At 40.3% G+C, this 18,034-nt stretch overlaps 1 protein-coding gene across 1 annotated transcript in view; it reads left to right on the top strand.

The window, feature by feature from the left end:
- Positions 1-18,034, top strand: part of SLC6A2 (solute carrier family 6 member 2) — a 105,755-nt gene that overhangs the window by 64,719 nt on the left and 23,002 nt on the right. The window contains exons 10-11 of the mRNA XM_074968594.1: positions 2,451-2,579; positions 9,375-9,474. Of these exons, the coding sequence (XP_074824695.1) occupies positions 2,451-2,579; positions 9,375-9,474 (229 nt within the window). The remainder of the gene's footprint in view (positions 1-2,450; positions 2,580-9,374; positions 9,475-18,034) is intronic.

Below are 18,034 nucleotides of genomic sequence, written 5' to 3'. Positions count from 1 at the left end.
GCTCACACCCATTCTGATGCCCCCTCCTTCAGTTTCTTGCCCCATGATCTCACACTCTTTTTCTGGAGTCACTTCCTCTTCATCACTCAGGGTGCTCCCCCTTCATGGCTGAGCCCTCCAGCCAGGTCACTATCATTTTGTCCTTCCAGGGTATCAAAGTCCCATTGGATGACTTTCCCAGGCAGTCTTCTGCTCCGTTGTCCAGCCTGTGCCACTTCCCCAGCTAAGGTCTTCAATATCCTAAACCTTGCTGCTGTTTCCCTGGGCTGCCTCCTGTTTCGCCTCTATCAGGCTCCTTCTCCACCCTTCTCTGTGCACGCCCTTCCCCCAGGGCCAGGGTCTCAGGGCTTCTATTCTCCCCCTGGTTTGCTCCTTTCCCTCTGTAAGCCCAAAGAGTGACTGCAGGCCTTCTGTATTGCAGCCTCCATCTTGCTCTCTACTTCCTGGTTTTATAGCAGCTTAGCCTTCTCCTTGCCCAGCTGGGCTTCATCATCAGTTAAAAGCTTATCAGCCCTGACTCTCCTCCAGGCGCAGCCTGTCACAGGGCTAATTGTCCCTTTCTCTCTAGTCAGGCCTTGTGTGGGATAGGCACCCCACCCCCATGCCCATACTGACTCTTGCTGAAAGAGAAGTCTTCCAGGGGACCGTTCAAGATGAATTCCATTCTGTGCACCACCACAGCTACATCAATGCCATATCAAGCAGCTGCTGCTCATAATTATTTACTGGTTTTATGCAAGCAACTGTGGGGTTGTTTGCAGACTGTTTCCCTTGATTACCCACTCTACGTGCTGTGAGCTCGGTCACCTAGGACACGTGATACTGTTGCTTATCCCTGATTAGAAAACAAACTAGAAAAAAAATAGAGGAATAATGCATCAACACACTTGTTCGTGCACAAAACCCCTTATTGACATATGGAGACAGTTTTCTGGAACGCCCCCAAATGTTTATGGAAAGAGAAACTTCCTTATGAATGTGTTAGTGGACAGCAAATTAAAGGGATTAGGAATTAGAGTGAATGTCTGTAATGTTTTTTTCAGCATGCAACCGTCTCTACATAGGATATTAACAATGGGGATGAACAAAGCACTAGATTAGGAAGCAGTCCTGAACTGATAAAATGGAGTAGAGAATCTGAAGGCTACTTTTCCACTTCTAACTTCTCTGAGTCTCTCAAAGTAGCAGTGTAGTAAATCTTTGTGACCACAAAAAATATGAACCCATATTTAAGCAGTGCACTGAGATTTAACTGTCTGATTCCTGTTGATGCTTACAGAAGTCACATGGATAAAACCCCACACTCTGCTTTGACATTTTACTCGAGTGTCAGATTTGCTAAAAGAATGTTTGCCCTTCCCTCTGCAGTCCTCTGGTTTCAGAAGTGAATCATTCAGATACTACAGAGATTATTCTCAGCAATTGATTTGAAACAGAGATGTTGTTGTCTCCAATCTGCTGCCCCCTCTCCCCCAATCCCCAAGTATTTGCCACATTTTTCTTCCATTTGCAGGAAATATCCTATATTGAGTCTTCCCAACTACTTAACTGATTCTTAAACAAATTAAGATGGCTTGTTCATCCCTAGCAGGAGCAGGGTTGGCCTTAGGGGTTGGCAATCAGGTGGTTGCCCTGGGCATGAGCTTCCAGGATCACCAAAGCAACAGCAGGACAGGCATGGGAGGGAGGGGGGAACCACTGCTTAGTTAGTTAGTTAGTTATTGCTCAGCTGTGTGGAGTGCCAAAAATCCTTTCTGACCTGGGCAGCAAAATACTGACGGCTGGCTCTGAGAAGGAGACTTGGATTCATTCTGATCTAACCCTACGAAAAAAACCCCCAAAATGCTTGCGTTACAGCACAGGACATAAAGCTCATGATCAGGAACCTGTATTCTACAGGAGGATCAATGAAAGCTTGGAAAACATTTCAGCTACCACAGTCAATTTCTCCCAACAGCAAAAAATGGCTAGCATATAGTGGTTACGTCCAGAGGGCAAACTAATATTCTTCCATGGTATCATCAAGAATTTTTGTTACTATAAAATTTTCAGCATTAAGGGTTGTCTCTCTATCCCCAATATACAGAGGTAACAATGTTGTTTGATTTGCCACATTGTTTAGCTCCAATCTCCATTTTACCGTTCCTTATCAATAAAAACAGAGGCCACCAGGTGAGGGAAATTGAGACCTATTTATTCTGATTTCTAACACTTCAACTATATGCAAGTATGAACAAGAACAAGGAAGAATAGTCCAGAGCGAAATCATATGCACATTTTACAGAAGGCATAACACCTTTTAACTAAAGAGAAGAAACTCAATCAATGCTAGAAATCACAAAAGGAAATAGAGATGACTCTCAAACTTATTTATACCCTTCTGTTTGTTTGTGGGTAAAATGTCTCTGTCATTATTGCCTAACTTAGATTGCTGTAATCCTTTTCCTTAGATGGGTGGAATGGAAGCCGTCATCACTGGGTTAGCAGATGATTTCCAAATACTGAAGCGGCACAGAAAGCTTTTCACATTTGGCGTCTCCTTTGGCACTTTCCTGGTGGCTCTTTTTTGTATTACCAATGTAAGTACTGCAAGGGTTTCCATTAGCAAGTTAACTTAACAATGCAACTATTCCTATAAAAGAGACAGAATTACTTTAGGCTGGGATTTATCTCTTTGTGTACCTGGGAAGTTTAATTATAACCAACATTATTGTCTGAATATTATATTAATTCTTCTATAAACGATGCCTTTCCCCTCCTGTTTTTTACAAGGCTATTATCTATCAAGTGATCTCACAAACCTTTATTCTCATGCATCATGCTTACTTCTACCCCAGCTTGATCATCTGAAATGGGACTGTGGTCACTGCTTACTCTTGTGTGTAGGGGAAGGCGTTTTGGGGATCACACCCGTAAGCATCTGAAAACTCTCTCTTCACAACAGAACAAGATAATTAATCAATAAGAAGCATTTACTTCTTGTAAAACTACACTTCAGTACAATAATCCTATCACCCTTTCCATGAACACGATAATAGCTTGGCAGCGTAGCAGATCATAGTTACTATTGCTTTGGATGCTTTTCAGTGAAGGAACCTTCCTGTTTTTGAATATCGGGGGTATAATGCAACCTGCTCCCTACATTACAAATAGAAAGCAGAAAAATAATGGCTGCATAGACGCGCTGGAGGTGGGGAAAGGGTGCAGGGAACCCTCCGCACAGGTGGCAGTCATACCGTGGCTGTTTTTGCTGTCTACGGGCAAAGGAGCGAGGCACTGCAAGTCCTGGCAGCACAACACACCAGAGAGGATATGTCTGTTCTGGGCTGGCCTTGCTCTTCTCTGTATGCCAACTAGTACCAGGAAGGTGAGGGCCACTGCTGATCATGCACCCCATAATGCTACCATATGCATTATACCTTAGGTAGCCATAATGAACGCACCAGTGCTGGGATCCTATGACCACATCCCTGTCTATCAGCATTCCACTGACTCACAGATCAACAAGTTAGCAGAAAGTTATTAAAATGATACCAATTAGTGAATAATACAGAAGTTTTAAAGTTTAACAAAATGCATTTTCCTGGTAGTTTTTTTCATTACAGTGTTTCATTAGCTAGAAAGGGTTTTCAAAGACCAAAAGTAAGTCTTACATTAATAATACAGATAATTTATACTAATAGTGCATATTGACCCTTTTTTCATTTTTCAGCTTTCTCTGTCATCTAATGCAGCTGGACATACTACTTCCTTGTTCAAGGTTTCATCTGGGTTAACAATAGGCTTGGACCAATGGGTTTGAAGAAACACAATGGGTCAGATCTTTAGCTGGTCTAAATTGGTGTAATTCCATTTACTTCAACAGCACGATGCCAGTTCAGACCACATGAGAATCTAGTTCAGTGTCTTTCAAATTATGGCACCTCTGTGGGATTAAATTCTCAAACAAGCTAGACTGCACTGAATTGCCTTGACAGGTACCAAGACATAAGTTCATGTAACAGAAAAAGTTGATGTCACATGTGTACAAAGTAGAAATTAAAAACCCTGTGAGACCATAGAGATAAAATAATCAGTTGAATTTCCCCTTGAAAATCTTTGGGATCTATTTTTGAAGCAGTCTGTTTTTCATACACACACCTTTCGTCAGCCACCTTGCTGGATTTCTAAAATAAAGGCATTCAAATAATGAACAGGTGTGAAGCAGATTTTCTCACCTAAAACACCATTCAATAAACAGTCTTTTGCTTCTTGCTAAAATATTTGCCATTCAGTTTGTTAGGTGCCCCATGTTAATCCAAACTTTGGCCAGATCTCCAGAGTTTATAACTCAGAAAAGTCTCGACAGCTGTCTCCATTGGTTACTGTAAATAGTGACACCTCTGGTACAAAGTCTCTGTATGCTATAACAAGAGAAAAGCTAAACTATGTCTTTGTTGATTAAACAGAGTAAAATCATCATCAAATCTACAAAACGAATGGTATTTATCCCCTTTTTAAAATTGTTAAAGATACTAAAGACAAAATCTACACAAGAAGCAGGCATATTCATAGTGGGTTTGTTTATAAATAAGATTGTTAGAATCTACCCTGGCTGGAAGTTCTCTCCACTGTTTGCGTAGGATGAAATGGTAACAATGTCTTAAAATATTTTGCTTTGCTTCATTTCAAAATGATAGGGAGCTCCATCTGCCAACAAACCCCTCCCCCCATTCTCTTCACTCTACACTAAATAAAATTAGACATTTAATAGTTTACTCAAACACCAATCAAATAAAACAAAGTCAAATCCAGCTCAGAGTGTCTGAAAAACAATTTTGCAAGAATCTCGTAAATGCAACTTACAGTTCCAAATCAATGCATTTCAGGGGATGTATATTTCAGAGGAGAGGGGATATTTATGTAGGGTGAAATCCTGTCACCACACTTCAGCCACAGAAAAAGACTCAAACCACAGCATAGCCAGGGCTCTCCTACTGTACAGGGGAGCAGGCAATGGAGACTTCACAGCCATTTGTATGCAGTGGGCCACTCTACAGGAGCACAGGAATAGAACATTGGATCCAAGACTGCAGATCCACTGGACCTCAAACCTGGCTATGGGAAGAAGTGGAGTGGTAGCAGCCATGACTGTGACACACCAATGCCTTTGAGAAGTAACTCTATGCTAGCTGTAGTTTGGGCTCAATCCTGCAGGTTGCTGAGAAGTTCTGCAATGTACTGAGAGACCTCAACTCCCACTCCAGAGGAGCTGAGTAAGAATTCCATCCATTTTTCAGGTCCCATTTTGTGGGTGAAGGCTAAGCCCATTTACAAGGGTTGTTCATTCAAACCCACCATTTCCCATGCAGACCAAGGGATACCCAAGCTTTCCACTCCTTGGTTAAACATACTGAGACTATTATATTTCTACATATCAGACCTCTGGTACCTGGAGGATAAACTTTGAAAGTAAAAGAATTGTAACTGTTTCTTTAAGAGCTCTGATGAGCCCTGCTATTTGAAGTCTCTGAGGAGTTAATAGAAAAGGAGTACTTGTGGCACCTTAGAGACTAACCAATTTATTTGAGCATAAGCTTTCGTGAGCTACAGCTCACTTCATCAGATGCATAAGGTGCCACAAGTACTCCTTTTCTTTTTGCAAATACAGACTAACACGGCTGTTACTCTGAAACCTGAGGAGTTAATCATGCCCTGGTGGTGGGGGCAAAGCTGAACTGAGCTAAACAGGGAGATCTGGTATAAAAAGTCACTTGCTTGGCAAATTCAAAGGCCACAAACAGAGGCAGCTAACAGGAGTGTTTTGGACAGAGTTGAGAGAGGGCATGTGAGAGGCCTTCCTTCCAGGTTCAGCTCTATGTCTGATTTTAAGATGACCAGTGATGGAACAGTGGTGGTGACCCGCAGCAGATTTGCCATGTTTTCTTTCCTGCCGAAACAAGAAGCGCCTTCCCTGTGCATGAAGTGCAAGTTGGTGGCTGTGCTGGAGGAAAACATTCTTGAATTGGAGGGGTAAATAGAGATGCTACTGAGAAGCAGAGGAGTTCCTAGACAGGTCTGGGAAGCATCCGTACCCCCAGGTTCAAGGAGGAAAGGAGCTGACCACCAAAAAGTCAGGGAAACAGGAAATCAGAGAGGAGGGCTGGCAGTTCATAACCACCAGAGGCAAGAGATCACATCAGCATTCTCACAGCTGGAGACAGATGAGGATGAATAGGCTGAGGCCACCAGAGAGATGACGACCAGGAGGAATTCCACACAGTTAGAAGTTTCCAATCAATACCAGGTCCTCCAGTATGGAAACTATAGAAGATTCCTCTCAAGATTCAGCTGGTCCTAGGGAATGGAAAGATGTACAGGACAACCAGTATGAAAATCAAGCATATCCACAAAGAGTTCTCCAACTGTCCAAGAAAGACTGATGATCCTTGTTGGACATTTTGTACTCAAAAGAACCAAAAGATCATTCTGCAAGGGACAGATGGATAACAGGACAGTGTGCTGTCTTCCTGGAGCCAAGACAGAAGATCTCACTCTAAGATTGGATAGGCTTCTGAAGTCAATGGGCAAGGATCCATTCATGATGATTCACTTCGGCACTAATGACATGGCATCATTGGACATCTCCCAGATAATAGATGACTTCAGGGAACTTGCAAGTGTCCTGAAGAAGAATAAACTTGAAACAATCTTCTCTGAGATCCTTCCTGTCCCACAAACAAGGAAGACAGAAGGCAGAAGATTCTGGAAGTGAACCACTAGTGAGCTAAGTGGTGGAGGGTGGGAGATTTTGGTTTTGTGGTACATTGGTTGACCTTCTACAGGGAGAGGGGGCAGTATAGTTTGGACAGCCTCCACCAGTAGAAGGGGAACCAATCTCCTCAGGGGTAGTCTGGCTAGAGTAGACAGGAGGTCATTAAACTAATAAAGAAAGGGGAGAGTAAAAACAGGGAAAATATGAGCGCTCATTTAGCACAGAATCAAGATGTTGAAAACAAAATTAATGAAGGAAGCAGAGGATATGAAGAGAAAAAATTCTTTAATTGCCTATACACCAGTGCTCGGAACCAGGATAACAAACAAGATTGAATTTAAATTGAATTTATGCTCATAAATAAGCAATCTAGTTGGTATAACTGAAACCTGGTGGGATGATGTGTAAGACTGGAATATTAAAATCAGTGGTTATAACCTATTTAGGAAGAATTGAGTGGGCAAAAGGGAAGTGGCGCTCTACGTCAAAAATGGCATTATCAGTTTCTGAGTCACTCATAACTCCAAAGAAAATGATCTTGAATGCTTATGAATCAGTGTCCTAATGTATAAAGCACAAGATGGAGTATTAGTTGGCATTTGCTACACACCAGCAAATCACACTAGGGAATGGGATGACCAGCTCCCTACGCTCTAACCATAATGTGTAGGTGGGAAAAACTGCGTGACCGTGGGGTATTTCAATCTGAGTGACACATTCTCGAGGTCTCATGCTGCCAGTATTAAAATATCCTTGGAATTTCTAAATATTATAGACGACCATTTGCTAAATGAAAAGCTGTTGCATCCAACATGGGGGAATTCTATATTAGATCGAATCTTGACAGATAAAGAGGAACTGATCAAAGAATTAAAATTTAATTGTAGCTTAGGAACAAGTGATCATGACTTGATCATATTTACAATATGAAGCAGAATAAAGTCCAGACCAGTAATATATATACTTGGTGCTTTAAGAGGGCCAGTTTCACAAAGCGGAAAACAATTATGAGCCAGATCAACTGGGAGGAAGAATTTAATCAGAAAAATCTGAATCATAATTGGGGATTGTTTAAGAACACTTAACTAGATGCCCAAAAAGTCACAATCTCATAATCAAGGAAGGCCGTATTGCTTTAAAAAATTGACCTGGTTTAGAGGGGAAGTGACGGTAAATATAAAAAATAAAAATATATAATAATGGAAGAAAGGGGAAGCTGATAGTTATGAATATAAATCAGAAGCTAGGAACTACAGAAACTGATAAAGGAAGAAAAGGAACACAAAGAGAAATATATGACCATCAGAGTTAACGACAAGGATACTAGGAAGAACAATCCTGACAATTGTATTGGCCCATTACTATATGGAAATGGTAGAATTATCAGTAATAATGCAGAAAGGCAGAAGTGTTCAATATCTATATCTATTCTGTATTTTGGGGGGGGAAGCGGATGATAACACTCTTTCCATTCCAGTAGTATCTCAGGAGGATGTTAAACAGCAACTATTATAGTTAAACATTTTTAAATCAGCAAGTCCAGATGACATGCATCCAAGAGTTTTAAAAGAGCTGGCTGAGGAACTCACTGGACAGTTAATGTTGATTTTCAATGTCTTGGATCACGGGGAAAGTTCCAGAAGACTGGAAGAAAGAATATGTGCCAATATTTAAAAGGCTAATAGGGATGTCCCAGATAATAATAGGCCTTATAAATGAGGACTCATCGTTGAGTGTGTTTCAAATGGGGTCCCACAGGGATGTGTTCTTGGCCCTACACTAGTTAACATTTTTTCAATTACCTGGAAGAAAACACAAAATCATCCCTGATCAAGTTTGCAGATGACATAAAAATTGGGGGCGTGGTAAATAATGAAAAGGGCAGGTCACTTATACAGTTTTAATACAGCTACATCTAAATGTGTACAGCTAGAAACAAAGAATGTAGGCCATACTTACAGGATGGAGAAACTCCATCTTGGGAAGCAGTGACTCTGAAAAAGAATTGAGGGTCGTGGTGGATATTTGGGGGAACATGAGCTGCCAGTGTGATGCTGTGGCCAAAAGGGCTAATGGAGCCCTACAATGCATCAACAGGGGAATTCATGAAGGATGTTGATAAATTGAGAGGCTTCAGAGAAGAGCCACAAGAATGATTAAAGGATTAGAAAACCTGCCTTCTAGTGATAGACTCAATGACCTTAATCTATTCAGTTTAACAAAGAGAAGCTTAAGGGGTGACTTGATTAGTCTATAAATCTCTACATGGGGAACAAATATTTAATAATGGGTTCTTCAATCTAGCAGAGAAAGGTATACCATAATCCAATGGCTGGAAATTCAAGATAAACAAATTCAGACCGGAAATAAGGCATACATTTTTAATGTTGAGAATAATTACCCATTGGAACAGTTTACCAAGGCTCATGGTGCATTCTCCCTCACTGACCATTTTTAAATCAGGATTGGATGTTTTTATAAAAGATCTGCTCCAGGAATAATTTTGGGGACATTCTCTGGCCCACGTTATGTAGGAGCTCAGACTACATGAGCACAGTGGTCCCTTCTGGCCTTGGAATCTATGAATCTATGATACTTGTTGGATTTTTTTATGCCACAGGGAGGAATTTATGTCCTCACACTACTGGACACATTTGCAGCTGGGACTTCAATCCTGTTTGCTGTTTTAATGGAGGCAATTGGAGTTTCCTGGTTTTATGGTAAGTGCTTTTCTTTTTTTTTTTTTTTTTGTGACGACAAAAAGTCTTGTAAAATGTTTGCTGTCCCCATGATACAGTGGCCCACAGCTGTAAGTAATAATGGAAGTATGTTGTATAGCAGAAATCAGAAGAGCAGTAGTTTCAATGCAGTGATCTTCATCTGATTTACAAATAGTGACACGAATATATATGTTCTATGGGCCAAATTTTGGAGCCTTGCACAAAGCCAAAATAAACTGTCTTGGGCAGAGGATCACTGGAGAGGGAGAATCCTCTCACTCTTCCCAAGGTGTTGCAGCTGTTAATACACCCTTTGGATTGCAATCATGCCTCTAAACCATGCAAAATTTCAGGCTAGTGGATTAGCTCAGTTGCGGAGCCATGGACACTGTCCCTACCTCCCACAGAACCTGTCTGCTACCCACAGGGACCGTGGAATCTTTGTGGTCTCTCCATGACCTACACAATGGACACATGGTGGCTTGACCCTATAGGCTTGTATTTCATTTCTTACTTCAGTTCTTGTCTGATTTAGTAAAATACTCCTGTAGCACTGAATTTTGTTTTGTTATATCCGTCAACGTATGATGCCTAGTGTATGAGCATATCCATCAATGAACTGGTGAACACTAGAAATAGGACATATATATTAACATGAGGTTAATGGCAGTTAGGCACCTAACTGTCCTTTGCGCCTTTAAAAATCTCCCTCTGTATGCATCAGCCCAAAGGATGGTGTCACCATAATTACGTATATTAACAAGGATATGATGAGCCAGGCTTGGGAGCTCTCCATAGACACTAAGGTCTGTGTGAGACTGTTCCGTAAATCCAAACAGCAATCTTTCCCAATTGACACACTTTGGTAATTCTGAGGAGATTTTCAAAGGTGCAAAAGGAAGTTAGGTGCCCAACTCCTATTAAAAGTCAATGATAACGGGGCACCTAACACCTGATTGCATGTCCCCCAAAAGGGATGCATACTGGGGGGTTTGGAGGGGTATAAGGAGACTTCCATAAGGGCAAGGCACAGTGAGAGTTTAGGGACAACTCTGTTCCTATTATCCCGGGGGTACACAGCACACTCCCTTGCAGGCCAGGCTTCAGGAGATATTCTGATGGCCACTGGAACTCCCTTCATGCTGGAGTGGCTTTGCACCAACCCCAGTGCAATGGTGTGCCAGTGAACCCTAAAGGAGAATAATGCTTACACAAAGTATGGGTCCAATTCTGCTCTCAAATGCATGCACATGGCTTCCATTTATCTCCTTGGCAGTTGCACAAACAATATCTGAAAGCAGAATTTGGCCATTTGTATTTTCTGTTCCCTCAAGTACTATAAACACAGAATGGAGCATTAAAAATACAGGACAGTTACATAAGGAAGAAGAAACAGTGAAATTTATTTTTGCTTTCCCAGTGCAAAAATAACCCAACATTGGCAGCCAGCCACTGCTCATTCTCCTCCAAACTAATATAAATGCATTTAGGTGACCTTAGCGAGAAGAACAGCAAGTGTATTTAGTTTACTAATATAATGGGACACTAAATCGGGATAGACCCAGTACTTAAATGACAGGAATTTTAAAACTGGTGTAATCTTGTAGAAAATGTCCTGTGTCGTGTATGTCTGCCAAGAAACAGGAGTGTTATCGATGAAACTGTTAGAAAGCCACTTGAAATCTAAGATAACCCTGACTGCTAACTGAATTGTAGCATCTACTATTTCTAAATGTACAACCCTTCCACCTCGTTCACTGCTTTGCTGTATACCTGTGATCAGTTGTATCAAATCATGCTTATGTAGAGAATTTACATTACGTAAACTGATTTCTTTTTCTTATATATTTTGCTTTGGAAAATGTATTCCTGCCTATAGCGGACTGGGTTTCAGATGGATAAAAGCTTCTTCCAGCTTAAACTTCTCAGGTGGTGCTTGCCACGTTTTGGTTTCAGGTGCAGAGTGCCAGTATTTTTGCCTTAGACCTTTACACTGTGTTTCGTTCTGATTTGAGAAGACACAAGGAATTATCTGTCTTAAAAAGGGTCTGAACTTCTTTTTATATTGTTGGCAGGCTTTTCTATTGCTAAAATTAAGAGTTTTGATTGCCTCTTGTTTGTGAGGCAGCTAGATAGCTCCACTGTGTATCAACAATAAATGTCACTTATTACTGTATATTAACATGATTGTGTTTATATATGCAACATAATGATCCTGTACAATTCAGCAATGACAGAGTAGACTTTTTTTATTCCTGAAGAATGGAAGTGAAACTGTTTGTTACTTGGACTAATAGGATCCTATGTACACAGGGCTCAGTTCTGCCAATTATTGGATAGCAATGGGATAGTAAGATAATAAACGTGAGTGAAGCTGGAAGAATCAGGCCTATATTTCTTCGGTTCAGCATGTGATGCTCAATGGGTTTTTTAACTCGCACTAGCCATTGTCCCTGAAGCTTCTCATGTCTTTTCAACGCAAAGGACTAAATGTTGGGGGCTGTTAAAGATCTGGAGCCTTAAAATTCCACCTGTTCTGTAAGAAGTTGTTTCGTTTTTTAAAAAAAAACAAAACTGAAACTCAATGTTTGTCCAATGCAAGGAAGAACACCAGCTGAGAAATGGAGGGAACTTTAACGCTCCATTGGTCACTGAATCATGCTGAACACTTTGGGCAGAATTTGGTCTGTATTAGCCATATTGTACTCTACATATGTAATGGAAATGATACTCTACTTCTCTTGGGAGGGACTATAGCATTTCTTGAACTTGTCCCTGTCAAAGCTGATGAAATTATAATAACTTCCTTCTCTGAATAGCCAAATGTTCAAGGAAATTCTGGATTCTCCCTGGGGATTCCATAATGTAACTTGAAATGAGTGTGGGAAACTATATTATATTATAAACCTCTGGCATATTTTTGTCCTTAAATGATCTGCTAATGTACATTTTCACAAATATACATCAGGCAGTGTAAATCATAATACAGTGTTATGGCCTGTTTTTATTCCCAATCACCTATTCCCAAATCACCTGGTGTGGTGGTGGTGGTGTGGGTTTTTCAAAATTCTCCTGCAAATAACTAATGCCCCAACTCTGAATACAACTACAATTTGCCATGTTTTTTGTAACCCCATCTGTCATGTTTCTGGCTGACTTTTCAGACAGCATAAATGTTGAAAACATGCTTCCAAATTACTATTCTGTAAACAAATGCAGCTCAGTATTGAGTTCAGATACAAGGTACATGCAACAATTCCACTTTTCCTCTTTCAAAATACAATGCACCATCCAGGCTCCTCCTTTGGTGACTTTGGGGTTACTTTGCTTATTTTTAATTTCTGTTCTGCTTTCAAGCCAGTTGTGTCCCAGTTATTGAGGACACCATCCAGGAAGACTTTTTTTTCCCCCAGTTCTGTCAAAGGCATTCTAAATATTTTGGCAATTCAGTAGATAATCATCTGAGCAATGCAATATTAATAGTAAGCCTATCTCTTTGCTCCACCACACACTTTAGGAATATATTGAATGTCCTAAGGGTCCCGAAATATAAAGTTGTACTTGGGTAAATAGTTCTTACTCATGGCAAATAGTCCTGTTTTGACAGCATCAATTCAAACCATCCATCGTACCTTAAGATAGTTGCCATTAAAAAGTCAACAACATTAATCAACCTCTCACTCTTTCTTCTCTATCCAGCCACCTCTTCTCTCCTCACCATAATCAGAGTTCAAGGACACAGCCGGCCAGCATTCAAGCATGTATTTTCCCCTAGAGACTTTGTGACTCATCCAAGTATATACTCAGCTAGCTGTCCTGATTACTGGTGAAATTATTCTTCTTTTCCTGACAGTCATCTTATTTTCTTTTTAGAGATAGTGCTTTATAGCTGTCATTGTGTGCTTTATAAAGTTCTCAGGTACCCTTGCTCTACTCCCATTTACCTCCCTCGGCCGTCATCTCATCCTACCTGCACACATCACTTTATTTTTCTAGTTAAACTCCCAAATGGAAACTTTTGGCAAGCAAGTGATCTGAAGGGGTGACGTCCACAATTGCTGCATCTAAGGAAAGCAAAGAATGTCAAACACACAATCTTTGCAATGGTAATTCTGTCCATCAGAGGTAGCGTAAATCTCACAGGTTTTAATGTTGCTTTTTTATAAAACAATTAAAGGCACTAGATTTTAGAGGAAACTGCTTTTTAAGAGGGGTAAATGTGTCAAAGAGAGGGATGCTCCTACTCTAGTTTGGCAGCTGAGGCATAAAAATAGCATTGTTTCTTTAGTGATGAAGAGTTATCTTCCATTATTAAAATGGGATTTATTGTGCTTCACAATAGCTAGGCTTGGATGAAGTCCACAAAGTAAATCATCTCCTGAGGTCCCTTCCAACCCGGATACTCTATGATTCTATGATCTGAGCTCAGCCAGAATTCACTTACTTGGTAGAACTTCTCTCTTTGCTCATCATCTCTTTCCCTGCCCCCCTACCCCCTATAATTGGGAAAATAGCTATTACTTTGTCTCAAGCAGCTGATAAATGTTTTTACTGACACAATAAAAGCTGCTGCTCTATAAAGAACAATTTATTGCAGCCCCAGGTGCTATTTAAATCGTTGACTGATTTAATTTGGCATGGTCTTGACCACCTTTTGTTTTCTGATAGACCCCAGTTCCCTTAGCGACCCAGCAGGAACATTAGCTTAGCCCGAAGGCAAACTTGACATTTTGGCACAGACCAAAAATGTGGAAATATTTAGTTCACGTAATACCTATGTCCATTAACTGTGAAGCTTTTGTTCCAAAGATTTTTTACGGGGGAGGGGGAATTGGTTTGTTTTAGCAAGTAACAATACTTTAGTTGGCATTCAGTTTTCCTTGTGTTTACATAAGGCATGCTTTGCTTGATACACATTCTCAGAAAAACCCCTCCCACCCCAAATTAAAATCTGTTAATTAGCACCACTGCCAGGAAAAGTTCCATGTAGGCTTTACAAGTCACAATCCCTGTCAGGGCATGTTTCTATGAAGGAATAAGCTTAACATTTGTGAAAAATGAATTCCTGTTTCCATTCCTGCCTCGCATTTTCAGTTACTCAGAATCTTCTAAAAAAAAAAATCCATTTGGGCTGAAACTTTCAATACTTGGGCTCAACCCACGGGTGGGTTTGTTCGGAATGTTTGAGTTAAATGGGTGGATCCATTTGGATGATGGGGAGACAAATATTAGCCAGGAACTGACTTTCGACATTATACTTTTGTTCATGCACACATCCATTCACACGTCGATACAGGAGTGCCGCTGAACAGATTGCAAAAGAGGGAGGAGAAGCAATCAAAACGGGCCAAACTTGAGTGGCATTGTAATCCTGTGTGCCAGGTCACACTGTCACTCACTCAAATTTGGCCCAGCCACCCCTCCATCATGCCAGCAGTGAATGGAATCTGCCATTACACCACCCAGCTCCAGTCAGAGATTAGGAGGGTGGGAACCTCAACTGGGCCCCTGCTGAGTTCAGATTCTCAAAAGTGGGGGGGAGGGCATGCCCCCCTTGTTTAAAAAGTGGTGGGGGACAGTGACTCTCCTTCCCCACCTCTGGCACCCATGCATAGATACCAGTACAAGCATGAATGTAATACCGCTACAAACATTCATGCGAACAAAAACAGTCACAGAAATAGTCATGAAAAAGCAAACACAAATGGTGCAAATGTGGTTGGAATGAATAGAAATTTGGAATTCATGAATACATTGGGGAAAATGTTCCCCACTCTTCTCCCAGCTCTAACAGAAGTGTCAATTGCAGTGGCCTCCAAACCTCTCTGAATGGCACTGGCCATGCATGCTCTCTACTACTCCTTGCACACATCATGAGGGTACCTCCTAACGACAGCAGTTCTTCCGTGTTGTGCTGTTGGGTGACCACATGGCTGCAGCACCCAGTGCTGTGCAGAGCTGATTCCACAGGGCAATTTTAAACAGGCGCTACTGTAGCATCCCCCTCCATCCTCCTTCCCTCGCTGCTGCTCATGTCAAGTGGTGGCTCAACTGTCTGATTGAAAAATCGCTGCATCTCTCATTCTTCTGTTCTCTTCCTGCTTCCTAACACCTTGCTCCCAAAGGCCTGTCCCTGCGACAGGGTCATTCAAGTGCTTCCAACATGACCCAGATTTTTCACATGCAAATACAAATGTCCTCCCAATGCTGTCCATATCTACACAAATAAAACCTCACCTAATATTTTTCCAAACAAAAGCTATGAATACACATTCATGGGAAAATACACAAAGAGGGTAAACATGGATTAAATCAAGATCCAATTTTAAAGATTAAGTTTGCCTACCATCATTTGATCAAATATGCCATTTAAAATGTGATTGATGTATATCCTCTTTGCAATTCAAAAATAACTTTAATTTATATAAAACATAGGGTTAAAAGATTATGGAACATAACATATTCAACATAGCAAAATGAAATAGAAGATGTTGAAGTAATATAACTTTATATATATAAAACTTTAGGATTCCAGATACTGAGAACTGATCATCATGTTACTTCTTTATATATATAAAACTTTAGGATTCCAGATACTGAGAACTGATCATCATGTTACTTTTTGGACACCTACTTCTTTCAGATAAGAGAAAACAGTTTCTCTCCAGGGCCAGTGGGCTCCACCGTGGTTTATGTAGGATTTGAGTGGTCTCTGGGCCTCATGCTGGCCCTCAGCACAGGGATGATTTACTCCCTAAATCCATAATGACGCCATAAGCAAATCACACAGCAGACAATTGTGCAGGGGCATCTGCAGTGTATGAAATTTCACCCTGACTAAATACAGTGGTCTTTATGCAGTTGAGATGAAAGAATATTGCTGTGTTAAAGGATAATTTTCAGTTACAACTGGGATCTATTTGCCATATTTTTATTAAGCTGTTCTTTTACACCTATAAATTTGATGGCCATGTCCAGAACAATTATTTATGCAAGAACCATGCCAACTGTCATAAGTGAAGTAACAAAACATTAGTAAAAAGAAAAGGAGGACTTGTGGCACCTTAGAGATGAACAAATTTATTTGAAGTGAGCTGTAGCTCACGAAAGCTTATGCTCAAATAAATTTGTTCGTCTCTAAGGTGCCACAAGTCCTCCTTTTCTTTTTGCGGATACAGACTAACACGGCTGCTACTCTGAAACAAAACATTAGTGTGGACACATTGATAAAACAGCTTTGCTGTTTATGTATTTCAGAGATTGCAGTGAAATTCTCTTTAGCACTAATGTATTTATTTAGGGTATTTGGTCATAAAACTTAAGCGCATCATAACTACTTTCCCAATGAGAAACAGAGATCACCCTGGCAGTCATGTATTAAAAGTGATATAGATTCTCTCAATTCAATCAAATTCAATCAAATGTTGGGTTTATGATACCAAATCCTTCTCATGATTGCAACAGCCACCAATATGTAGGGGTTTTTTTTTCCCCATGTGCGACGTTATAGAAGCACAAATGAAACTGGGAAAGTGGCTTTCAAGAAATGTGAAGAAAGTGAGCAATATATATAGATATATATACACATCTGCTATGGAGGCCCCTTTTCAGAGCTGTTATTTGAAAACAAAAACGAAGCATGTAGTTTGAAAGCTACTTTTAGAGGACTCAAATGATGAGAGAGCAGGGTTTGATCTTAAAAGACAAGTCAACTAACTGCAGTATGTATCATCACCTCTTACATTTAAAGTATAGGGCTCTTTTTACTTTAAAAGATTTCAGAAGCACTTAATAAAGGTTACTAATTTATATTTATAGAACCTACATGCTTTGTTTTCAGGGTTGACAAAGGTTGTTGAGCGTGTATAGATCACCCATAGTAACAGACAGCTGCTTTGGTGGCATGCAGCCACTGATCAACAGTACAAATCAAGATTCAAAGAATTTAGGATAGGAAGTTGGGAAGAATACTTTATCTATCTGAACTGGGCAGAATTAGAAAAGTCAAATGTTAACGTCACATGATTAAAATGGGGGAGAAGATTTTATATATGACCATTTAAAATGTTAAAAATAAAAGTAAACTTTACAGAGATGATAGTCAGCACAGGTTTGCAGAGTTAGTTTGAGATTGTCAGAGTGTGAATAGAAATAAAAGAATAAAGAAGTATGCATTGTAACTACAGTAAAGTGGCTAGAGTGTTTTGCTGAAAAGGAATGGATTACTCCTGAGCTTAAAGTTAAGCAGATGCTCAAGTATGTTGCTGAATTGAGGCCTTTAAATTGCACATTTCTAAAGCACTAAACAGCAGTATTGTCTGATGGACTATAAGCCTGATTCTCAATTGCTGTTCTGACAATGTAAAGAGACACTGATGTAAATGAGAATCAGCTCCTACAAAATTTTAAAGCCAGCATATCAGAGTTAAACAAGTTTAATAAAATATGAGAAACAGTGCAAGCAGGTGGGCTGAATCCTGTAGCTACACAGAAACAGATCATAGGAAAAAAATCCTTCTATAAGTTAAGAATTGTAGGTTAAGAATATCAAGGATTTGGT

Source organism: Natator depressus, chromosome 12 (assembly GCF_965152275.1).
Source record: "Natator depressus isolate rNatDep1 chromosome 12, rNatDep2.hap1, whole genome shotgun sequence".
In the NCBI taxonomy this organism is placed as follows: Eukaryota; Metazoa; Chordata; order Testudines; family Cheloniidae; genus Natator; species Natator depressus.
Note: the sequence above shows the minus strand (reverse complement) of the source record. Positions and strands in the feature narration are given on the sequence as shown.